The sequence below is a fragment of the Diabrotica virgifera genome, chromosome 6 (assembly GCF_917563875.1).
Source record: "Diabrotica virgifera virgifera chromosome 6, PGI_DIABVI_V3a".
NCBI lineage: Eukaryota > Metazoa > Arthropoda > Insecta > Coleoptera > Chrysomelidae > Diabrotica > Diabrotica virgifera.
In genome coordinates this window covers 138513324-138540798 of record NC_065448.1, presented here as the reverse complement: position 1 = coordinate 138540798, position 27475 = coordinate 138513324, and the positions used below count along the sequence as shown (strand labels likewise).

Genomic DNA, 27475 nt, shown 5'->3' with positions numbered 1-27475 from the left:
ACTTGATTACTATTACTCATATAAAATTATTTTTTCTTTTTTAATATGTATTTTTTCATCAGCTTTTCAGTGAGCCTACATGCAAGCGTGTGACATAAAAACTGTCAAAGTTATTCTAATTGTTTATAACCTTAAAAGTAGGGCCTTTTTCAAACAGTTTTTTAATAACAATTTTAATAAAATGTTAAATTTTTTTAATATATCTTAAAAATAGAGTCTCGAATAACTGATTGCGATTTGCTAAATATCTCTAGAGTCACTGTTAGGACAAGAACAGTTGTATAAACAATTGCTCTCTTGGATAAACAAATTGAATAACTTATAAACTATTGGGTCGATCTGGTTGAAATTTGGCACATTTAAATAGCCCATTAAATAGCTTAATTTAAAGTAGTTAAATTATATATCATTATGCAAAAAGTAAAGTTATTAATATTTATAAATTAGTGCAAAAATGAGGGTTTTTTGCAATTATCTCGGTCAATTGTTTATATATTTCAATATGTGTCCCACCAAATTAAAGAACTTTTTAAGGTATACAATATTTATTCGAAACAAATTTCTCTAAAATTAATCAAAAAACTGAGTTTTTCATTTTTTGTAACTGTTTAAAAAAAAGAAGAAGAAAAATTAGCTGTACGTCTTCACGGAATTATCATCAGTTATCACTCATCTACCATTTAGCACCTTCAAAACCCTGCTTAACATTTTTTCATGTTTTTTTACCTATTAACTGGGGTATATGTACATATGAATAAATAGATTAATTTTTTTATTAAAGAACTTTATTTATGCGAGTACTATTTATTATTGACGAAAAGAAATTGTGGCTCTTTAAAAACTTTGAAATTTTGTAAATTGTAATTTTTGACTCTTCCAACTCAAAAGGTTGCCGATCCCTGACCTATACCAATAAAAACAGAAGTAAAGTACCTGGGCCTTCATCTAGACTCTAGACGAAAAACTTACTTGGAAATCACATATTGTAGCCAAACGACGACACCTTGAACTAAAAGTTAATATGAACTGGCTAATCAACAGAACTTTTCGCAGATCGCAACTTTTATTAGAAAACAAACTGACCATCTATAAAACAATACTTAAACCAGTATTTTAGCAAACCATCCAACATCAAAATACTACAGACATTCCAGTCAGACTATTCGTATGTTAGCTAAAGCCCCATGGTACGTGTCAAACCAAACCCTTCATGCAGACCCCAATATTCCTTTCATCACTGATGTGATCGCTGACCAATCAAGAAGATACATGAATCGCAGCGCAAACCATCACTGACTGACAGACGCCTAAAAAGACTTTGGCCAGAAGACCTAGCTGCTAGGTAAATTCCAGAGAATCGTCAATGGACGACACCTGCCACAAGCCAAGAACTTATATCTTATTATTTACTTATTATTTTATTGAAGTAAATTGTAAATTAGCAATGAATAAATAAATAAAAAAAGTTTTGATTGAAATTATATTTGGGAACGCACAATTAAATGGAGAAAACGCTAAACTCTGAATTTTGTTTTAAGCAGTTTGGCCGAAGAAATACTTTGACCTAACATTTGATTTTTCACACTGGAGAAAAGCCTTACAAGTGTGCAATCTGTTATAAGCAGTTACACAAACAGGCCATTTGAGAATACACACTACCGAAAAAGTTAATTTCGTCTAACACAGTGCCGGCAAAAATATCTTTACAAAGTGAATAAAACGCATAAATCAGGATAAATATTATTTTCAATTTACAAATTAATACTTTATAAGGATATTTAATTTTGGGTTCTGTGGCAGTATTCAGTTATAAAGGCTTCAACATTACTACATGCCTGATGATGGTGTCAGACTTAGATGATGTTTTTTAAGAGCGCTAGAACCAGATTTTCTTCCCGGGACAGTCTCAGAAGGCTACGACACATCCGACCGTGTCAACTGATAAATTGAATCTCTTGAAACACCAATATCACGTGCTATGGTAATTACAGAGTCCCCTTTCTCAAGTAACATTGAAGCACAAACTTTGTGTTCGTTTGTGAGTTTCTTTCGCCCCATAGTTTTTAATTCAGTTCAAATTTCACATTGGCCACTTGTATAAAGCCTGTTTAGCGTTTGAGGGGAGAGGTGATGACGTACCTACTTGCATCGGCAGATGCCTGTAGTTTACCAACATCTTATTTTGTGCGTTTGCAGTGTACACGCAGTTGGCTTTATACAAGTAGTTAATGTCAAACTTCTTGAAAAATTGAAGTTATAGTGCAAAAGAAACTCACAAATGAACAAAAAGTTCGTGCTTCAATATTACTTGAGAAAGGGAATTACCGTAGCACATGATATTGGTATTTCAAGAGATTCAATTTATCAATTATTGAAACGGTCGGATGCGTCATAGTCTTCTGAGACTGTTCCGGAAAGAAAACCTGGTTCTGGAGTTCTGAAAAAACATCATCTAAGTCTGACACCATCATCAGTCATGTAGTAATGTCCTTCCATAACTGCCACAGAACATTACTTAATTTGTAAAATTAAAATAATAAATATCCTGATTTATACGTTTTATTCACTTTGTAAATATTTTTTTGCCGACACTGTAATATAAAATTAATGAGTTTGAAAATGGATCTAATAGTGCACACTGGTGATCAACATTGAAAATGTGAAATTTGTTTTAAAAATTTCTCCAAACATACTAAATTACTTATTTCATAAAATTTAATTCAGCAAGAATCAATTTTTTTATACATAATGAATATTTTTACGATCTACATACACCAGCTTTTTTACAAATTAGAAAAATTCGATCAAATGTAAATCAGAAAGTAAACGCTTAAAAAATAATTTATTTTCAATGGTTGCTCAATGTGATAAACAAAAAAAATAAAAATGTGTATACCATTTTTATTCAGTTGCAATGCGAGGCCAAAAATGTCTTAATCTTCACTTAGATTAGAGAGCGCAACCAGCACTCTTATCGACGATTTCACCTCTTGTTAGAGGCTCTTCAGAGAATGCATTGGTTGCTTTTCTCTAATCCAGTAAATTTTTTGACATACACTAGTCCCACACTGCAACTGAGGTGAATGGATTAGGTGACTAGCGTCATCTGGCAATTGAAAGATAAAGTTTTTCAATCCTAATAGCAACATTAATAATATTGAAAAATATTAAAAATATTACTAAAAGATTTTTAAATTGAAAACTTATTGGTACATTTCCCTGGTGACACCTCCAAGGCAGTGACATTTTTGGCCTCGCATTGCAACTGAATAAAAATGGTATACACATTTTTATTTTATAGTAGTATTACTCCGTGGAGTAACTAGGTGCATTTTCCGTTGGAACTTTACCAAGCTGCAGACGGGGGTTGTGAATTGCATAGTGTAGAATTCCTTCCCTTTTGTCTTCACTGCAGCATCCATTTGGCTTGCAAATTGTAGAAGCCTTGGAGGTGTCACCAGGGAAATGTACCAATAAGTTTTCAATTTAAAAATCTTTTAGTAATATTTTTCAATATTATTAATGTTGCTATTAGGATTGAAAAACTTTATCTCTCAATTGCCAGATGACGCTAGTCACCTAATCCATTCACCTCAGTTGCAGTGTGGGACTAGTATATGTCGAAAAATTTAGAGAAAAGCAACCTATGCATTCTCTGAAGAGCCTCTAACAAGAGGTGAAATCGTCGATAAGAGTGCTGGTTGCGCTCTCTAATCTAAGTGAAGATTAAGACATTTTTGGCCTTGCATTGCAACTGAATAAAAATGATATACACATTTTTATTTTATAGTAGTATTACTCCGTGGAGTAACTAGGTGCATTTTTCGTTGGAACTTTACCAAGCTCCAGACGGGGGTTGTGAATTGCATAGTGTAGAATTCCTTCCCTTTTGTCTTCACTGCAGCATCCATTTGGCTTGCAAATTGTAGAAGTCTTGGAAGTGTCACCAGGGAAATGTACCAATAAGTTTTCAATTTAAAAATCTTTTAGTAATATTTTTAATATTTTTCAATATTATTAATGTTGCTATTAGGATTGAAAAACTTTATCTTTAAAAAAAATTAAATTGTTAAATCTCTTTTGATCTCTTAAAACGTAATTGTAATAAAATAGGAGATGGTTAAATGCTCGAATACATGAAATTTATGAAAATAAAAGGCAGATATCGAGTACCTACTTTATTAAATCTTGCTCAAGCATACTTTCGCTACTAGAGCATCGTCAGGGACGTTTCGTCAAATTTGGAAAGTATCCCAGAATGTCTTTAACATTTGTTTCATTTAACCCTGCTGTCCCGTTCGAGTCAACTACACATATGTACTGTTCGGGTCAATATGACCCAACTATGGTTTAAGCTCCTTAATCGAAATAAAATAAGCTAATGGTGATACATAAAACGTTATTAACAAGAAATTATGGTTAATTAAACAAAAATTATGTTGTTAATGTAAATTAACCTTATTAACAAAAACAAAAGGCATTTTTTCTTTCAAAAAAGCCTAGTAACAAATATCTACAAAAATTTAATTCAGTTTACAACTGGGACATTAATAAAAGTAATGGATTTTACAAATATGTTTGTGATATAATCCAACATAATAATTTGTCTTGTTATCGTTTTTACGGCAAGTTTACAGCGTGGTCGTTTAGCAGGCGGAGTTAGATTTGATAGACGGTTCACTAGTATTTCCATATTGTCTACTTGTTCCTGCTCGTGTCCTTTTTGCCAGTTCGTAAGAGCCTTTAGTTATTGGTATATTTTTTCTGGAAATGATTACTGGTTTCATTAGTTTTTTCCCAATTCCTCAAGAAAAATTCGCCGTTTTCCCAATTGATTGGTATTCCATTGGATATTTATTGATGCCCATAACAACGCGTTGTAGGCAGAAATGTCCAGTAGATTATAAAAAACAATCATTGGCGAGCGATTTATCTTTTCTCACATGTATACGTGCCAACAAGCTAATCTAGAGTATCCACTGCTCCCTTATTGGAATTGTAATCTAAAATAATTTGGGGCTTTTTCATTTGGTGAAAGTGATGCATGATACAACGATTCAAGATGCAAAGTACTCATAAGAAAAACATTTTTATTATTTTTGGGAATATTGTCAAATCTTGCATGAAGCAAAAAAGACGAGCTATGAACTTCTTTATTCGCGATTTTTGCTGAAAGCTCCGGTTTATTTTACTTATAATCCCCGGCATTGTATCTACTTTGTTTTAGAAGAAATTTTCCTAAATTTTACGATGTAAAAAAGTTATTATACACGTAATATTGAGGCATTCCAAATCACTATTCAAGTCACACATCACACGCATTTCTGTATAGTTCTGCAATTTTAGAGCATAAGAAGTTTTACTGTTCATAATTATATAAACCCTAAAGTTTTGTGCCATATTTCGCTGGCTTGCTGGAATGTACCATTTGAAGGGAGAGCGGCCTCTAAAGGCAACTAGTTGCTTATCGACGGTAACATTTTCAATCAGGGTTAAAAGTTCTTTTTACATTTTCTACCCATATTTCATAAATTTCACGTATTGCCGCAAGTTTATCAAAACACGTCTTTTATCCTGTCTAGTAGTTTTGTTATCAAAACGTATTACTTGTAAACTTTTTGTAAATATATCAAGACCACCATGGGACTTATAATAAACTCGAGCTAAAAATAAAAGACCAATGTATGCTTGGAAACCAACTTTATTCATGCCTTTCCAGTTGGTTCCAAATACATGCTGTCCGTCCATGTTGGTCATATTTATAATTTGGTTTGCAATATCGTCCAGCTATACTACAGTTTATTTTACAAGTTTTAGCTTGCAGAAACCTGTTTTTATTTACAGACGTATCCGGCTGACAAACACACAGGTACTGCTAATATAGAATACTGCCAACTAAACACACATACACAGGTAATTTTTAACGGTTTATATACGCGGGTCACATTGACCCGAACGTACCCTAGGTAACAATTTCATTTTAATCAAAAAAATCAGGAAGTTGAATGTTTATCTCATATGCAATTGAAAGACCTCATATTAGATAATAAAGTCACGAAACACCAAATCGTTACGCCGCGTAATAATTTGTAAAATAAGAAATAAATTATTTTTTGGGTCAAATAGACCCGAACAGGACAGCAGGGTTAAAGTTGATGGTGGAAAATAACATATAACCCACACTGAACAATGGACAATCAGACTAGAATTAAAATAAAAATAAATGCTGGGACTAACGCGTCATACCGAAGATGAAGGTACAATGTACCGATGATTTTAGCTCCATCTTCGATATGAATGTCACTTAGTACCGGCTTTTGTTTTAATTTTAATCTGTTTATCCAGTATGTGTTGTATGTTACTTTCCACCATCAATTATAAATAAAACAAATGTTATGACATACTGGGATACCTTTTAAGCCAAAGACTTTTTTCTATCGCACTTTTTAATATTTTCTATGGCATAATCACAATTATGTTTCTCTATATCAGCAATATTAGTAAAGCGGCGGGATCTCTTATGACACAATCTGGAAGAACAAACACCTAAGACAAGACACAAAAGCCAGAATCTATAAAGCAGCAATTAGACCTATATTGACATACACGGCGGAGACAAGACCTGAGACATCTAAAACGAGACGACTACTAGAAACAACAGGGATGAAAATACTTCAACGAATATCAGGGAAAAGTCTGTTGGATAGGGAGAGAAGCGAAAACATAAGAAGAGCATGTAATGTAGAAGACAAATATGGATGGGGGACAAAACGGAAACAGGAGTGGAACGAACACATTAGTAGAATGGCAGACGATAGGATAGTACGAATAGCACGAGATAAGTCGCCAAATGGACGAAGAATAAGAAAAAGATAGTGCGATAATTTAAATAAGTTAAGAGGCTAATATTGAAGAAAAAAACGGGATTTAAAGCCTACATACAAGAAGGAAGAAGAAGCAATATTAATATACTATGACAATATCCTTTTCCCTTTTTATTTGCATAAATTGTTGATACCACTGTATTGAATAAAATAATTTTGGTATCGTTAATAGCGTCTTAGTATGTTTCCGTTTTATTTTAATTATTATTAAGTTTTATTACTTTTTGTTTTACCCTGTGGTTTCTGAATAAAAATTTTTTATAGCTTTTATTTTTATTTTAGGGTTTCCTCAGAACGAAATGGAAATCATGAAAACTGAACTTACACGCACTGTTGTTTTAAAATTTACTTTGCAAAATTTGTTTTAAGCAATTTAACCAGGCACTTTTTTTGAAACGACATATAAAAACTCACACTGCAGAAAAGCTTTACAAGTGTGAAATTTGTTTAAAACAGTTTTCTAAGAAAGCTCATTTAAATGGTCATTTAAGATTACACACTGTAGAAAAGCCTTATAAGTGTGAAATTTGTTTAAAGCAGTTTACTCAGAAATCTCATTTAAATGTTCATTTAAGATTGCACACTGGAGAAAAACCTTGCAAGTGTGAAACTTGTTTTAAACAGTTTACTTATAAAATTTCTTTGGATGAACATACGATACTTCACACTGGAGAAAAGCCTTATAAGTGTGAAATTTATTTTATACAGTTTACTCGAGCATACTATTCGAAAAGTCATTTGAGAATACATACTGGGGAAAATCTTCACAAATGTGGAAATTGTTTTAAGCATTTTACTACAAAAAGTGAATTGAATACACATTTGAGAGTGCATACTGGGGAAAAACTTTATAAGTGTGAAATTTGTTTTAAGCAGTTTACTAGAGGAAGTGATTTGAAATTACATTCGAGAGTACACACTGGAGAAAAGCCTTACAAGTGCGAAATTTGTTTTAAGCAGTTTACTCAGAAATCTCATTTAAATGTTCATTTAAGAGTGCACACTGGAGAAAAGCCCTACAAGTGTGAAATTTGTTTTAAACAGTTTGCTCATAAAATGTCTGGATAGACATACGAAAGTTCACACTGAAGAAAAGCCTTATAAGTGTGAAATTTATTTTAAACAGTTTACTCGCAAATGTCATTTGAATACACATTTGAAAGTGTACACTAAGAAAAAAACTTAAAAAGTATGAAATTTGTTTTAAATTTTGTTAGGATATTAACGACGAGAAAATTAGAGACTTCCTTAATGCACCCTGTCAGCTATCATTACCACTTAAATATTTCTCATCAAACGAAGTCCGTAACGAAATCAACCTGCTTAGCCCTCATAAAGCTCCATGATTTGACCTTATAACTGCCGAAATCTTAAAAAGTCTCAAGAAAAGGTGTCGTCTTAATAACTATTATTTTTAATAGCCTCCTAAGACTGTGCTATTTTCCAGTGCAATGGAAGTATGCACAAATTATAACGTTACGTAAACCTGGTAATCCTAAAACTGAAGCCAGTTCGTACATACCAATAAGTCTCCTTCCGACTGTATTAAAAGTCTTCGAAAGGTTAATCCTTAACAGAGTAGAAACAACAATACCTATAGAAAACATGATCCCATATCATCAGTTTGGTTTTCGCTCAAATCACTCAACCGTACAACAGTGCCATAGATTAGTCAACAAAATAAAAGAGAGCCTAGAAGGGAAACGAATTTGTTCATCAGCATTCCTCGATACACATCAAGCATGTGATGCGGCACAAGGGTCTTCTCTTTAAAATAAAAACTCAGCTAACTGGCCAAATCTATCTCATCCTTAAATCATATTTGTCTGACAGATACTTCCAAGTTAAATACGAAGATACTCTATCCACCTACCACCAAATAAAATCCGGAGTACCTCAAGGCAGTGTACTTGGTCCATTCCTTTACCAAATGTTCACTGCTGATATTCCTATTAGCGAAAATACACTAATGGCAACATTTGCGGATGACGCTGGTATACTAGCATCAGACATCAACGAAATATTAGCATTTAACAAATTGCAAAATCATCTCACTGAACTAGAAGACGGGCTTAAATGCTGGAAAATAAAAGACAACACAAACAAATCTTGTCAAGTAAATTTCACAAATCGAAGAATGAGATGTCCACAACTACACCTAAATAATTCACCTATACCAATAAAAACAGAAGTAAAGTACCTGGGCCTTCATCTAAACGAAAAACTTACTTGGAAATCACATATTGTAGCCAAACGACGACACCTCGAACTAAAAGTTAAAAATATGAGCTGGTTAATCAACAGAAGATCGCAACTCTCATTAGAAAACAAACTGACCATCTATAAAACAATACTCAAACCAATATGGACATAGGGAATCGAGCTGCGGGGCTGTAGCAAACCATCCAACACCAAAATACTACAGACATTTCAGCCAAAGACTATTTGTATGTTAGCTAAAGCCCCATAGTACGTGTCAAACCAAACCCTTCATGCAGACCTCAATATTCTTTTCATTAATGATGTGATCGCTGACCACTCCAGATGATACATGAATCGCAGCGCAAACCATCTCATAGACGAATTATTCAAACCTCCACTGACTGACAGACGCCTAAAAAGACTTTGGCCAGAAGACCTAGCTGCTAGATAAGTTCCAGAGAGTCGTCAATGGATGACACCACAAGAATCTACAGGTCGAGCAAGTCTCGTAAATTTCACGATTGCGAGCCACGCTTCACGCAACCGTGTTTGCGTACTTGTGTTTCGAGTTGCGTGGTCGTGCGGAGTTATATTTACCAATTCGCGCAATCGTACTTGAGACGCTGTGTCAGGTGAGGTGTTTGAAAATTTGTGTAACTTGATTGCTTGATTCTGTGGTGTGAAGGTGGTTAAACTTTTGTTTTATTTTTTTTTGTTTTGTGTTTTTTGAAGATAACACAGAAAATACAAGAGGGCAGCATACTTTGCAAAACAACTGTTACAATTTGAAATCAACAATTTGTTAAGTTGTTGTCTTGCAGGTAAAAAAAGTGACTTTTTAAAAAAATTATATCTTGGAAACTAAAAATTATTTTTATTTATAATTGAAACATGTAAAAGTATAGTACTCTCAAAAAAATTTTAGCCAAAAATATTCATTTTTGTAGAGTTGACTGCAATTTTTCGACAACAGCCCTTTTTTGCGGTGAGCAGCATAACAAGTCCAGTCTCATCTGAAATCAAAGTTTCTTGTAGTTTATACCTCTGGCTAGTGAATGAACAAAGGGTTTTTTATTAGATGAGGTCATTTTTGTTTTATAAAAAAAACTACTTTAAAAATGAGAAAAATTGGGGTCAAAAATGTGTTTAAACTTATGTAAAATCTTCAAATTTAATTTTTTTTAATTCCTTCGTTCATATTCTAGCCAGAGGTATAAACTACAAGAAACTTTTTGATTTCAGATGAGACTGGACTTAGTTATGCTGCCAACGCAAAAAAACTTAAACTCTACAAAAATGAATATTTTTGGCTGAAACTTTTTTTGAGACTACCTTAAGTACTATACTTTTACATGTTCCAATTATAAATAAAAATAAATTTTAGTTTTCGAGATATAATTTTTTTAAAAAGTCACTTTTTTTACCCACAAGACCTATGTAACCCCTTAAAAAAATGTTTGGAAGAATATGTTTGATGGCCAAGATGCATACATATTATATTTAGAAGGAAAGTTCCTGATTTCTGTAGTATAATACATAATACCGAAGAGGAAGTAGCCCTAAGCGCCGGACTCCACTTGCGATTTGTAGTTGTGAAGATTGAACACATTCTTTCAAATAGAAGTCAATCCATGATTATTTAGTCACAAATGGATTGACTTGTATTTGAAACAATGTGTTCAATCTTCCTGATTACAAATCGCAAGTGGAGTGCGGCGGTAATAACACCAAAATATTCCATAGAAGGTACACAGACATTGAAAAATTCCTGGAATATCCCCGAAAACATGTTCCCTGGACATCCCAGGAAAATCCTGTGTCAGCATTTTAAACATTACCTGAATGTCTTATTGGAACATTCCATGAATGTCCACGAATGTTCTCTGGACATTCAAAATATATTTTGTAGACATTCCCTGGATATACCAGAAATACAGTGATGAGCGCTCTAATAACCGGCAAAATAGCACAAAAGATGTATTAAGAGTGAGATAAAAAGACATGAAACTAGTCGAGCTGGGAAATTTAGCGATATTAACTTATACATTTAGATTGTATTGATTTTGTACCACCTTCAGATGTATCAGACGAGTTTGGAAACTACCACTGTCACAGTGACAGTTTTAGTTGACATACTCCTCCGATATGTGTAAAGGTGGGATCAATATAACGTAAATTTAAAGGTTAATTTCGCTAAATTTCCCAGCTCGACTAGTTTCATTTCTTTTTATCTCACAACTAAATATGTTGCCCATATTTTGCCGGTTATTAGGGCACTCATCACTGTACATCCTTGCTGATGTGACAATACCTCCTATCTGTTTTTTCATGAGTTTTGTATGAGAGATGGAAAAACATGTTTTAAGGTCACCTCCTGTGTTCATATGTAAGTTTTGACTTGTTTTGTAGTTCATAGATAGTTCAATTTACTACAAAACAAGTCAAAAAATATCATATGAAAACAAGAGGTGACCCTAAGACAAGTTTTTAGTCTCTCTTACAAAACTCATGAAAAAACAGATAGGATGTATTATTACATCACTGACGATATGTGGCCATACCAAATAATATATCCTTGATAAATATAAACATTTTTATTGAACAAAATATTTTCATATATTTTTTTAATGCAATTTACTGATATTCCTAAATATTTCAAAAAAATGTGTCACATTTGCTTTGTAAACCTTTCTTTTGCCTTTCGTAGCCACATATTCCGTTTCCTTCCTGGTTTTTTGTAGACCACTTCTCTCAGCTGATTCTAAAAAAAAATAAAATAAATGGTAATTTTTCTATCCTTTACAATTAACAATCAGAAGAAATATTATTTACAGATAATGATATGCATAATAATAATAGGTTTGTTCTAGCATCAGTTTGAAACCATCAGCGAATAGTGGACCAGCGCGAGTAGAGGGGATCGCACTGGTGACTGTATTATGTTCTTTTACTGACCAACTGTTTGCTGATGGTTTTTGACTAGTTTGACTGTTTGCTAGAACAAACCTAATAATAATGAATATTTTGTATTTTGACAATGACATCTGATGTGGAAGTCAAAACATTAATAAAATTATTTTTTCAAGTTAACTTTCACATGCGCGTCTTAAAATTGTACTTTTAATACTTATATCATAAATAACTATTAAAACTATCTTAAGAGGAAACAGTATCGATCAACAGGTAGCGAAAATGTGTTCCAAGATTGCGGCTGTAATTTTGAATATTTTTTCGAGATATTTGGCACACATATTCGTAATATAATAAAGAATGGCGGTACAGAGCCCAATTTGAAAAATATATTAATATGTGGAAATTACTCTGTAATTAAATACAATATAAAAAAAACGAGCTTGTACCGCCATTAAGAAGAACAAAAAAATACACTTTCTTCAAATACAACTTTTTTATCCGATTTTATTTTATTTTGGAACTACTAAAATTTTTTATTTCATTAGTAGTTCCAAAATTACACAAAATCTAGGCATCGGATAAAAAAGTTTATTTGAAGAAAGTATATTTTTTTGTTCTTCTTAATGGCGGTACAGGCTCGTTTTTTAAATATTGTATAATTACAGAGTAATTTCCACATATTAATATATTTTTCAAATTGGGCTCTGTACCGCCATTCTTTATTATTTTACGAATACGTGTGCCAAATGCCTCGAAAAAATATTCAAAATTACAGTGACAATCTTGGAACACGTTTTGGCTACCTGTTTATCGCTACTGTATTACCTTAAAACATTGTAATTTGCTAAACCAGTATATTTTACTCTACGACTACTCTACTAGCTACCTCATTTTCCACTGTTTCTAAAGACTTGTTTACATCGGTAGAGTTTTGAGGAGAGTAGAGTAGCAGTAGTACTCTACCAAAAATGGCTTGATACCATTCACATGAGGAGAGTACAAGTATAGTACTGATGCTAGTATAGTGAAACCGATTTTTGTATTTTTAAACACTCTTGATTATAAGTGCACCTTAAATTCTTAATTTTTTGCTTAAGCTCGTTTACTCCGAAGCCCCCTTTGTCATTCTTTCGACGATTTCATCCTCCGCAGCTTGCTGCAAACTTTTATTTCTGTAGTATACACTACCTAAATTCCATAAACACTGGTATTCGCCGTATTATAGCTCTACAAGTTTTAAAGTTTCATCTTCGGTGAACTTCATTTTCATTATTTACACAAAACACAATTCCAGCCAGAATGAAAGCGCCCCCATGTACTCTCCTACCTACTCTATTCTGCCATAATTGAGCGTGCTCCATGGGTAGAGTGTGCAGCCGAGTAGACATTTTGGCAGTAGTGTTGGTCATAGAGTAGTTACTTTGCCATAGGTTGCTAGTCACTCTACTTTAACTCCAACTATACACTCTACCAGCTATTCTACTGTGCTGAGCATTTTTACAGGTAGAATTACTCTACTCTATCAAGTACTTGCATCATTACTCTACCCGTGTAAACAAGTCTTAAATCTACTGAATGAAAATCTACTTAATCTTAATCTACTCTTAATGAAAAATGTCTAAAATCATTTACCCACCTAGTATTATTGTAGAATTTAAGACAGTCCAGTGCCTTATAAATAATTTCAATATGAATATTTTTTCCTTTAATTCTCCTTTGATACCACTCCATTTTAGATTTTCTGGAACTTATTTCATTGTGTTAATAGCCCATATTTATTGAAGGAACCCAATCTGGAGATTGTTATTATCGATTAAGTCGGCTGGTTTTCCTATAAGATTAAAATGTTAACATCTTCAAAAATCGTTACTGTTGTAATTGTACCTTACCAGATATAAAATGATTACAGCAGACAGGACAGGAAAATTTTCATTTCGCTAGTAAAACCTGTACATTATATTGCATTTAACCATTGTTGTCTCTCAGATACCTTATTTAGTTCAGTTTAAAAGTGAACTGTATCTTGACTTTATCACAATTACTTTGCATTTCACACTTCAAAACACAACACCAATGAAGCATATTATCTTTCTAAATTAATACTTCCAGAGAAAATGTTAAATTAATCTTTGTACAACACAAAATTACAAAGAAATACAACTAAAATTATCTAAAACTCATTAAGAACAGATAGAATAAGATTTATCTTTTACACCCAGTAGCCATATTGACATATTGATTTAATTTTGACAGCATGTTGGAACGGCCTATAGTATACATACCTACATATATTATATGAATCAGTAGAAACGATTATATTCATAGATAAGGTATATATAAGTAGAATTTATGATTATATTTAAATTTGGTAAATATAACTCCGCACGACCACGCAACTCGAAACACAAGTACGCAAACACGGTTGCGTGAAGCGTGGCTCGCAATCGTGAAATTTACGAGACTTGCTCGACCTGTAGATTCTTGTGATGACACCTGCCACAAGCCAAGAACTTGTGGCAGGTGTTGTTTTGTAAATTAGCAGTGAATAAATAAATAAAGAAAATTTTGTTTGAAATTATATTTGAGAACGCACAATGGAGAAAACTACAACTGTGAAATTTGTTTTAAGCAATTTAGCCAAAGAAACAGTTTGACCTTTAATTTTTCACACTGGAGAAAAGCATTACAAATGTGCAATATGTTGTAAGTAGTTTACACAAATAGGTCATTTGAGAATATACTCTGCAGAAAAAGTTAATTTCGTCTAATACAGTGCCGGCAAAAAAATCTTTACAAAGTAACTAAAACTCATAAATCAGGATAATTATTATTTTAAATTTACAAATTAATACTTCATAAGTATATTTAATTTTGGGTTCTGTGGCAGTTATTCAGTTATGAAGGGTTCATCTTTACTACATACCTGATGGTGTCAGACTTGATGATATTTTTTAAGGAATCAAGAACCAGATTTTCTTTCCGGAACTTATAATATATAACACACACTTAAAAATTGACAAACAGACTAAAATTAAAATAAAAATAAATGCCGGGACCAAGTGACGTTTATATCGAAGATGGAGGTACAATGTACCAATGATTGTACCTCCATCTTCGATATGAATGTCACTTATCGGCTTTTATTTGAATTTTAATATGTTTGTCCAGTGTGTGTTATATGTTACTTTCCACCATCAATTTTAAATGAAACAAATGTTATGATATACTGGGATACCTTCCAAATTGGACGAAACGCCCCTGGCGATACCCTAGGAGCGGAGGTATACTTGGGCAAGATTTAATAAAATAGATACTCGATATCTGCTTTTTATTTCCACAAATTTCATAGTTTGTAATAGCCAGAGACTTTTTTTTTCTATCACACTTGTTAATATCTATAGCATAATCACAATCATGTTTCTCTATATCAGCAATATTAGTAAAGCGACGGCATCTCTTAACGACAGAATCTGGAAGAACAAACACCTAAGACAAGACAAAAAAGCAAGAATCTATAAAGCAGCAATTAGACCTATATTGACATACACGGCGGAGACAAGACCTGAGACATCTAAAACGAGACGACTACTAGAAACAACAGGGATGAAAATACTTCGACGAATATCCGGGAAAAGTCTGCTGGATAGGGAGCGAAGCGAAAACATAAGAGGAGCATGTAATGTAGAAGAAATAAATGGATGGGAAACAAAACGGAAACAGGAGTGGAACGAACACATTAGTAGAATGGCAGAGGATAGGATAGTACGAATAGCACGAGATATGTCACCAAATAGACGAAGAAGTATTGGAAGACCAAGAAAAAGATGGTGCTTTAATTTAAACAATTTAGGAGGCTAATATTGAAGAAGAAAGAGGCTTTAAAGCCTACACACCAGAAGGAAGAAGAAGAAGCAATATTAGTACTATGACAATATTCTTTTCCTTTTTTATTGGCATAAATTGTTGATATCACTGTATTGTATAAAAAAATTGTGGTATCGTTAATAACGTTTTAGTATGTTTCAGTTTTATTTTCGTTATTATTAAGTGTTATTACTTTTTGTTTTACCCTGTGGTTTCTGAATAAAAACTTTTTATAGCTTTTATTTTTATTTTAGGGTTTTCGCAGAACGAAATGGAAGTCACGAAAACTGAACTTGCATGCACTGCGGAACAACAAATAAGTGTAAACAGTAAAGAAGCAACATCAAAAAATTCTATTTGTAAATGTAAAATTTGTTTTAAACAATTTAACCAGGCACTTTTTTTGAGACGACATATAAAAACTCTCTCTGCAGAAAAGCTTTACAAGTGTGAAATTTGTTTAAAGCAGTTTTCTAAGAAAGCTGATTTAAATGGTCATTTAAGATTACACACTGGAGAAAAGCCTTATAATTGTGAAATTTGTTTAAAGCAGTTTACTCAGAAATCTCATTTAAATGTTCATTTAAGATTGCACACTGGAGAAAAACCTTACAAGTGTGAAACTTGTTTTAAACAGTTTACTTATAAAATTTCTTTGGATGGACATACGACAGTTCACACAGGAGAAAAGCTTTATAACTGTGAAATTTGTTCTAAACAGTTTATTCGGGCAGACGGTTTGGAATGTCATTTGAGAATGCACACTGGAGAAAAACCTTACAAGTGCGAAATTTGTTTAAAGCCGTTTTCTCAGAAGTCTCATTTAAATGGTCATTTAAGAGGGCACACTGGAGAAAAACCTTATAAGTGTGAAATCTGTTTTAAACAGTTTACTCATAAAATTTCTTTAGATGAACATACGAAGGTTCACACTGGAGAAAAGCCTTATAAGTGTGAAATTTGTTTTAAGCAGTTTACTCGACCATATTATTTGAAAAGTCATTTGAGAGTGCACACTGGAGAAAAGCCTTACAAGTGTGAAATTTGTTTTAAGCAGTTTAGTCAGAAATCTCATTTAAATGGTCATGAAAGATTGCACACTGGAGAAAAACCTTAAGGTACGATTCCAACATCGACTGCAGGCAGCAGACGGCAACTGCAAGCGGCAGTTAGATTTGTCACCATGACGACGGCATTACTTTACACTATTAATTTGTATATTTTCTATTATTTGTATTGTATATTTACACTATTAAAACAGTTTTCAAACAAAAGTAATTTGAATACACATTTGACATTGCTCATTGGTGAAACACCTTCATTATCATCATCACGTAGCGCTACAACCCTGGGTGGGTCCTGGCTGACTGTACAACTTTTTTCCAATTTGTTCGGTATTCCATCAACCTAGGGTCAAATGGAATGTTCATTTTCCCGAGATCTGCTTGGATATTATCTCTCCATCGCATTCTGAGACGTCTGAGTGGTATTTGGCCTCTACGAATCTCCTCAAATACCAGTCTTACAAGTCTCTCGTTATGAAGTCTGCACGTGGCCTGCACAGTATTTTTCGTTCAAAACGTCTATGCTGTTCTTCATTTGCTTTGGTCAAGGTCCACGTTTCGCATCCATATGTTAATATAGGTCTGATTTATAGATTTTGATCTTGGAACTTCTTATTATAAGATTTTTTGATTTTATAAGCTTATCCAGTCCGAATAGAAAGCGATTTGCCGATTGGATTCGGTCTTTTATTTCTTCAGTAACATCGTTGTCACCTGTGACAAGACCCCAGATACTTAAACGTTGTACTCTTTCGAAATTGAAGGTGTTGACCGTCACATTTTGTCCTATCCTGTCTGTTCGTGTCGTTCTATTTATACACATATATTTCGTCTTCTCTTCATTAATCTTCAGCCCTACTTCACTTGTTGCTCCTTCCACCCTGTTGAAAATGTCTCCAACGGGATTAAAATCATCTGCATATGCTAGTAATAGCTTGGGACTTCGAACCGATAGCAGTTCTGTTTTTATTTCGGCCGACCTCATGGCTTTCTCTAATACAAGGTTAAAAAGTAGTGGAGATAACGCATCACCCTGTTTGACTCCACTGTGGATTTCAAAACTGCCAGACAGTTTATTATTTACACGTACTTTGGATATTCCACCCTCCATATAGACTTTGCTCATCCGAATGAGTTTCTTTGGTATTGAGAACTCCGCCATGGCATTCCATACTTGACTTCTTTCTACGCTATCATAAGCCTGTCGAAAATCTATGAAGATATTGTGTATGGATCTGTTATACTCCCATCCCTTTTCTAGAAGGTGTCTTCGCGTGAATAGTTGATCTATTGTTGATCTGTTTGCCCTAAAACCGTGTTGATATTATCCTAGGACATTTTCGGCATAAGGGGCTAGTCTACTAAGAATGATGTTTGAGAGGATTTTATATGTCGTGTTTAGGAGTGAAATTCCTCTATAAGTCGCGCATTTTGTTTTGTCCCCTTTTTGTGGATGGGTACTATGATGTTTTCCTTCCATCTTGCTGGTATCCTTTCTTCTAACCATATTTGTGTTGTTAACTGGTGGATTTGGTGTAGTACGTCTTCCCCATATTTCAGAAATTCTGCTGGTATCTCGTCCGTACCCGGCGTTTTATGATTTTTCAGCTTATTTAAGGCCTTTTGGGTTTCTTCAAACGAGGGATTTTTGACAGGCATGTCCGCTGTGATATATGTCTCTTCTTTGTACTGTTCTTCCTGTATGATGTTACAAGTTCCCTGAAATACACTTTCCATTCTTCAGTTCTTTATCGTCGATTATCATATGGCCTTGATTGTCTCTCAGTGTAGGGATATAATTGGCTATGCCCTCTTTTCTCCGTAGTCTAAGAGCTGGGAGCGGATTTTGTGCGTGATAAGTAATATGGAAAACTACGCGGGGATATGTTGAATTAGTTGTGTACATGACTTTCCCCAACGGGCGGAAACCAGAGTGGGGGATGAGGGTAGTTATAAGGGGTCAAAGTTGCGGTTTTCATTATTTTTTTTTGTGACACTCATGATCGAGATAGTGCACCAAAATTTGGCAATAAGTAGATCATGACGTAACTAAGTAACATCTCTAGGGGTGAATATAAAAATTATAAGGGTTTTTTTGTGACGTTCCTGATCGAAATAGTGCACCAAACTTTGGGAATAAGTAGACCATGACATAACTGGAGCAGGGGTGAATATAAAAATTATAAGGGTTTTTTTGTGACGTTCCTGATCGAAATAGTGCACCAAACTTTGGGAATAAGTAGACCATGACATAACTAAGTAAAATCCCCAGAGGCGGAAACCAAAGTGGGGAACGAGGGTAGTAATAAGGAGTAAAAGTCGCTGTTTTTATTATTTTTTTGACATTCGTGATGGAGATAGTGCACTAAAATTTGGGAATAAGTAGGTCATGACGTAACTAGTAAAATCTCCATGGGTGGAACGCTACTTGGGGTACAAAGGGGTGGTCGGCAGGGGTGAGTATAAAATAAGGGTTTTTTTGCCGTTCGTGATCGAGATAGTGATCGAACCAAAATTTAGGAATAAGTAGAACATGGCATAACTAAGTAAAATCCCCAGAGGCGGAAACCAGAGTGAGGGACGACGGTAGTTATAAGGGGTAAAAGTCGCGGTTTTTATTATTTTTTTTGTGGCGCTCATGATGGAGATAGTGCACGAAAATTTTGGAATAAGTAGGTCATGACGTAACTAAGTAAAATCTCCAGGAGCGGAACGCTGCTTGGGGTACAAAGGGGTGGTAGGCAGGGGTGAGTATAAAAATAAAAGGGGTTTTTTGCCGTTCGTGATCGAGATATTGCACCAAAATTTGGGAATAAGTAGATCATGACATAACTAAGTAAAATCTCCAGGGGCGGAACGTTGCGTGGGGGACAAATGTGCTGCGTCACAAAAAAAATAATACAAACTGCGACTTTGACCCCTTAAAACTACCCTCATCCCCAACTCTGGTTTCGGTCCCTGGAGATTTTCCTTAGTTACATCATGATCTACTGACTACCAAATTTTGGTTCACTATCTCGATCACGAACGCCACAAAAAATCCCTTATAATTTTTATATTCACCCCTGCCCCCACCCCTTTGTCGGCCACGCAGCGTTTCGCCCCTGGAGATTTTACTTAGTTACGTCATAACCTACTTATTACCAAATTTTGGTGCACCATCTCGATCATGAGCGTCACAAAAAAAAATAATAAAAACCGCGGACTTTGACCCCTTATAACTACCCTCGTCCCCCACTCTGGTTTCTGCCTGTTGGGGGGAAGTCATGTACACAACTAATTCAACATATCCCCATATAGTTTTTCCATATTACTTATCACGCACAAAATCCGCTTCTATCTCTCCGACTATAGTGGAAATTATTTTATACAATTCTCTGGAGCCTGGTTTGGGTCGGTCTCTCTCCATAGCTTCATATTTTTGTTGTTCAAGCCTTACAAGTGTGAAATTTGTTTTAAACTGTTTACTCCTAAAATTTCTTTGCATTGATATACGAAAGTTCACACTAGAGAAAAGTCTTACAAGTGTGAAATTTGTTTCAAGCTGTTTACACAAACAAGTCATTTAAAAACTCATTTGAGACTACACACTGCAGAAAGAATTCATTTTGTCTAATACTATGGAATTACTAGTTTGAAAAAGTATCTAAATAGGGCACACTGGAGATCAACCTTATAAGTGTGAAATTTGTTTTGAAATACTTTCCAAACATACGAAATTGCTAATTTAATAACAGGTCTGGATCTCGCGTATGAAAAAAAGTTGATTATTAGCAAGCTGAAAATTTTTTAATATCTTAAGGGTGTCTAGTCGGACAAACTTTGATATATGGGAACACTGGAACAGGGGAAGTTTTAATTGTGGAATAGGTTAAAAATTTGGAACGGTCAGACCACGAAAACGTCACATGTATTTTGTCGACAGAACTTCCAATTGATTTGATACCCTTTCATTAAACTCTCATTCAAAAATCAGACTGCTATTTATCACCTGTCATTTTACGTGTTCCTCTCATTATAATGCCCATTTGGTGATAAATAGCAGCCTGATTTTTGCACGAGAGTTTAATGAAAGGGTAACAAATCAATGGGAAGTTCTGTCGGACAAAATACATGTGACGTTTTTGTGGTCTGACCGTTCCAAATTTTTAACCTGTTCCACAATTAAAACTTCCCCTGTTCCAGTGTTCCCATATATCAAAGTTTGTCCGACTAGATACCCTTAAGCTATTACCAAATTTCCAGCTTGCTATTAATCAACTTTTTTTATACGCGGGATCCAGACCTATAAACTTTAAACAATGAATTTTTTGTTATAAATAAGATATTTTTAGGATCCACACGAGATTTTTTTATAATTTAGAAAAATTGGATCAAAAGTCGGAAAGTAAACACTTAAAATTTATTTATTTTCAAAAAATACCCTAAATTGCTCAACGCAAGAAAAAAATTAAATTTTTGTTAAGTTAAAGTTTCGTTATGTTAAAGATCTCTATTCATAATTATTGTAATATGATCTTATAACCTATGCCAGAGACTGTTTTTTTCTACCACATCTGTTATATCTATGACAATCACAATTAAGGTTTTCTATATTAGCAATATTAGTACTATGCCAATATCATCTTTCCTTTTAATTAGCATAAATTCTTGATATAGTATGGTATAACTAGACCCAAACCCAGACATCCAAAGTGAAAGTTATCTTTCAACACCAAATTGTTCTATATGGTCCACATATTGTTCAATAAAAAATCACACATTTTGAGCGTCGGGGGAGAAGTCGGTAAATTAAGAGTTTTTCGTCAATATTTCCAGAACTGCGGTTTAGCGTGTGAACAATATTCTATACAAAATTTACGGAGGTAGTATGGTATAATTGGTCCAAAAAAAGGCCTAACCGCGTCATCCAAAATAAAAATTTTCCTCCAACACCAAATTATTCTATATCGTCCACATATTGTTCAGTAGAAAGTTACACCATTTTGAGCGTCTGGTTTGGGGGGAGGTGGAGGGGAGAAGTCGGCAAATTAGTAGTTTTTTACCTTTTTCGTCAATATCTCTAAACCTAAGCGGTTTAGCGTAAACAATATTCTATACAAAAATGTTCTACATTAAATTTGAAACGAAAATTTTACTGTTGGAAAGATATTCATGCGATATATCCATAGAAAGTTCAGATTAGGTTTCTCCGTACCAGAGATTTATATGGCCTAGGGCTGTAGAAGCCTCTTGGTGAGGTTGACGTTCCTTCAAGGGCTTATCAGTAACATACCACCGGCCAATAAAATAGCAAATTGTATTAAGAAAACAAAATCCCGTTAAAAAAATTAGTATCTTCCGTAATAATGCTATTATTTGTCCAAACAGTGTAAAAAAATATGGAAAACCTCCACTTTACACTCTCCGGAACAGTTGATTTTAGAACAATTATTATGCATATAATCTTTTTCGTTTCAAATTTAATGTAGAACATTTTTGTATAGAATATTTTTCACGCTAAACCTCGTAGGTTTAGAAATATTGACAAAAAATCTAAAAAAACTACTAATTTACCGACTTTTCCCCTCCCCTCCACCCCAAACCCGACGCTCAACATAGTGTAACTTTTTACTGGACAATATGTGGACCGTACAGAACAATTTAGTGTTGAAGGAAAACTTTAATTTTGAATGGGGTTAGGCCTTTTTTGGACCAATTATAATATACTACCTCCGTAACTTTGGAACCGTTCATTTTAGAAGGATTATGCATAGAGCCTTTTTTGTTTAAAATTGAATGCAGAACATTTTTGTATCGAAAATTTTTTACGCTAAACCGCATAGTTTTAGAAATTTTGACGAAAAACGTAAAAAACTCCTAATTTACCGACTTCTCGCCCACCTACCCCCCAAACCCGACGCTGAAAATGGTGTGATTTTTTACTGAACAATATGTGGACCATATAGAACAATTTGGTGTTGAAGGATAACTTTTACTTTGGATGTCTGGGTTGTGCCGTTTTTTTTTATCAACTGTATCATGCTAATACCATACGTTCAGTTTTTAATTAGAAATAGGCGAGTGAAGGAAGTGCTAAAATCGGCAACATTTCTTAGTCGTTATTTAATCGCCGAATGACGGAGTTAGAATCGGCAATATTCAGGAGCATTAGTGTGGGAAGTGGGGACCATCTGGTACTCAACAGTGCGCTGTATTGCCGTTTATAGGCTGTATATCTAATTTAAAACTAAACACACCACTATATTGGATACAAAAATAAAAAATTAGTCCAGAAAGCCACTGGCATCCGCTAGGAAAAATATACCGATTCGGATTTTTTTGCACAATCTTACTCAAAAAGGACCCCTTTTAACAAATTTGCATGTTGCCAGGACCAAAAGTGGGTCAAAAATTTTTTAAACTTTTTTTTGTTTTTTTTTCTAAAATAATTTTTTTTGCATGGAACAAAGTTTTTTTAGGTTTTTTGGTTCATTCCAAACAGAAAAGGTCTTTAGTGACATTTCTCTTAAGTTGATAGTTTTTGACATATAAGCGATTAAAAATTGCGAAATTGGCCATTTTTAACCCTCAAAAACTAGGTGAAAAACTGAAAATTTGAATGTTGCCAAGGTAGGTTGATATTCTTTCAACATCGATTGATGAAATCCCGAAGAGTTTTTTGCAATTCTATATTCAAAACTCCTTTATTGTTTTTTAATTGCTAATCAAGCGTGCGCGACACTATTTTCCACCGACAGTATGGTACAAATAAAAGGAATAAATTCGTTATTTCGTAAACCAGCGACTATAAGGAAAAATCCCGAAACAGGTCGATTTTTATTTTTAAGTTATGATATTGTGGCATATATGGTATACTAGTGACGTCATCCATCTAGGCGTGATGACGTAATCAATGATTTTTTTTAATGAGAATAGGGGTCGTGTGCTAGCTCATTTGAAAGGTTCTTCAATTAATATAAACATTTATATAATTATTTATACAGGATGACCTACTTCTTTTTTTTTCAAATAATTTAATTTAATAAAAATTTTTTGGACACCCTGTATAAATAATTATGTAAATGATTACATTACTGAATAGAGAATTGAAGAACCTTTCAAATGAGCTACCACACGACCCCTATTCTCTTTTAAAAAAATCATCGATTACGTCATCACGCCCAGACGGATGACGTCACTGATATACCATATATGCCAAAATATCATAACTTGAATATAAAAATCGACCTGTTTCGGGATTTTTCCTTAAAGTCGCCGGTTTACGAAATAACGAATTTATTCCTTTCATTTGCACCATACTGTCGGTGGAAAATAGTGTCGTGCACGCTTGATTAGCAATTAAAAAACAAAGGAGTTTTGAATATTGTATTGCAAAAAGCTCTTCGGGATTTCATTAATCGATGTTTAAAGAATATCTACCTACCTTGGCAACATTCAAATTTTCAGTTTTTCACATAGTTTTTGAGGGTTAAAAATGGCCAATTTCGCAATTTTTCAATTTTTAGCGCTTATATGTCAAAAACTATCAACTTTAGAGAAATGTCACTAGAGACCTTTTCTGTTTGGAATAATCCAAGAAACCTAAGAAAAACTTTGTTTCATGCAAAAACAATAATTTTAGGAAAAAAACAAAAAAAACGTTTAAAAAAATTTTGGCCCACTTTTGGTCCTGGCAACATGCAAATTTGTTAAAAGGGGTCCTTTTTGAGTAAGATTGTGCAAAAAATCCGGATCGGAATATTTTTCCTAGCGGATGCGCAGTGGCTTTCTGGACTAAATATAGTATGGTTAATAGCGTTTTAGTATTATATTCATCCTTACTAAATTTTATTACTCTTTGTTTTACCCTGTAGTTTCTGAATAAAAACTTTGGAAGTATAGCTTTTATTTTTATTTTAGGTTTTTCCCAGAACGAAATGGAAATCATGAAAACTGAACTTGAATGCACAAAGGAACAACAAATAAGTGCAAACATTGAAGAAACAACATTAAATAATTACATTTGTAAAATTTGTTTTAAGCAATTTAACCGGGCACGTTATTTGAAATTACATTTGAGAGTGCACACTGGAGAAAAGCCTTACAAGTGCGAAATTTGTTTTAAGCAGTTTACTCAGAAAGCTCATTTAAACGGTCATTTAAGGTTGCACATTAGAGAAAAGCTTTATAAGTGTGAAATGTGTTTTAAGCAGTTTACTCAATTAAGTAATTTGAAAAAACATTTGAGAATACACACTGGAGAAACACTTAAGTGTGAATTTTGTTTTAAGCAGTTTACTCGAGAAAGTGATTTGAAAAGACATTTAAGGGTGCACACTGGAGAAAAGCCTTACCAGTGTGAAATTTGTTTTAAGCCGTTTACTGAATTAGGTAATTTAAAAAAACATTTGAGAATACACACTGGAGAAACACCTTACAAGTGTAAATTTTGTTTTAAGCAGATTAACCGAGAAAGTGATTTGAAAAGACATTTAAGGCTGCACACTGGAGAAAGGCCTTACAAGTGTGAAATTTGTTTTAAGCAGTTTAATACAGCAGGTGAGTTGAAAGTACATCTGAGAGCGCACACTGGAGAAACCCCTTACAAGTGTGAAATTTGTTTTAAGCAGTTTTCTCAAAAAGGTGCGTTAAAAAGACATTTGATGACACATACTGGAGAAAGACCTTATAAGTGTGACATTTGTTTTAAGCAGTTTAGTACAGCAGGTCAGTTGAACGTACATTTGAGAGTGCATACTGGAGAAAAGCCTTACAAGTGCGAAATTTGTTTTAAACAGTTTACACATAAAATTACTTTGGATCGACATACGAAAGTTCACACTGGTGAAAATGCATTATAAGTGTGAAATTTGTTTTAAAAATGTAGCTTTTAAAATTCACTTAATTCTATCTAGTGAAATGCTTCTGACATTTTTGATGGTACACAAATAAAAAATGCCAGAATCATATAGTTCCATGAAGGTCACCATTAATCAAGAAAACCTAAAGAGAGCTTGGAGCAAAGATGTGTGGCCAAAGAGTGCAGTGTTAGCAGAGCCTATTTACAGTATTTCTCATGATCATCTTTCAGTGCGTCACAGTTTTTCGATTTCTTTCTTACGCATTAAATTGTATGTGACAGAAAAAAAGGCACGTCGGTGATTACATGTCGTCGGTGACATTTTTATAACATTTATTCTAGTTGTCGATAGATGGCGCCATAATAAAAAAATAATTTTTTTTTTAATTAGATAATAATATTACAAATATAATTTGTATAATTTATAAGACTATACAAATCAAAGAAAATACCATTTTATAAATGCAAGAAACACTTTTGATTTGATTTTATTCCAAATTGAAAATAAAATGTGACAACTGTCAGATTTAACTAAAATGCATGTTAGAATAAATGTCATAAATGTGTATTAGAGAGATTTTAGACCCTCTACTTTTTGACGTACGTTAAACGTAAAAATTTATACTTGTCATGCGCAATGAATGATAAATAAAGGATAACGTATTTGCGATAATAGTTTTTGAAACCTTTCACAAAATACACACACAAATTAACGTTACTTGACATATGGCAAACGTAACCTATAAAACGGCAGTATTGTGTGCTATAACTTTTTTATTGAATTATTTGCCATAATATGGAAGAAAATGTATTAAGACGTTCACCAAAGACAATTTACTACTTTAGGAACACAAACATCCATCCTAAGTTTAACAAGACAATTCAATCAAGTGTCAGATTTCTCAAGAAATGGTGTAATTTAGAATTATTCTACCAGGGTTGCCAAGCAGATTATATTCAATTATATTATAATATGTTTATTATTTACCTGATAGTTTTTAAGAAAAACAAATTTTGATTACAATTTTATACATCGTTACTATATTTTTTATTCTAGTTGTCTTTGGTTCAGCTCATATGACTTTTTTTGCGTTTTTTATGATTTAGATATATGACATTTGGCAATCTTACAAATACGTAATCCCTTAATAACGTGAACCTTATTTCTACCTAAATAAGGGGACACCTTATCCGCTAATAAGGTAATACGTTATTTTCAGTTATTTAGGTAGAAATAAGGTTCACGTTATTAAGAGATTACGTATTTGTAAGATTGCCAAATGTCATATATCTAAATCATAAAAAACGCAAAAAAAGTCATATGAGCTGAACCAAAGACAACTAGAATAAAAAATATAGTAACGATGTATAAAATTGTAATCAAAATTTGTTTTTCTTAAAAACTATCAGGTAATAAACATATTATAATATAATTGAATATAATCTGCTTGGTAACCCTGGTAGAATAATTCTAAATTACACCATTTTTTGAGAAATCTGACACTTGATTGAATTGTCTTGTTAAACTTAGGATGGATGTTTGTGTTCCTAAAGTAGTAAATTGTCTTTGGTGAACGTCTTAATACATTTTCTTCCATTATGGCAAATAATTCAATAAAAAAGTTATAGCACACAATACTGCCGTTTTATAGGTTACGTTTGCCAAATGTCAATTAACGTTAATTTGTGTGTGTATTTTCTGAAAG

General features: G+C 33.5%; 1 protein-coding gene across 4 annotated transcripts in view; it reads left to right on the top strand.

Moving 5' to 3' along the window:
* Window positions 1–26434, top strand: part of LOC126886900 (zinc finger protein 239-like) — an 89819-nt gene extending 63385 nt beyond the window's left edge. For 2 of the 4 annotated variants that reach the window (XM_050654036.1, XM_050654034.1), the window contains one exon: window positions 24830–26434. In XM_050654036.1, coding sequence (XP_050509993.1) covers window positions 24830–25770 — 941 coding nt within the window. In that variant the 3' untranslated portion in view covers window positions 25771–26434. Of the gene's footprint in view, window positions 1–16117; window positions 17138–24829 lie in introns of those variants that run through there. The other 2 variants (XM_050654037.1, XM_050654035.1) reach the window with 1 other exon arrangement.
* The last annotated feature ends 1041 nt before the right edge of the window (window positions 26435–27475 follow it).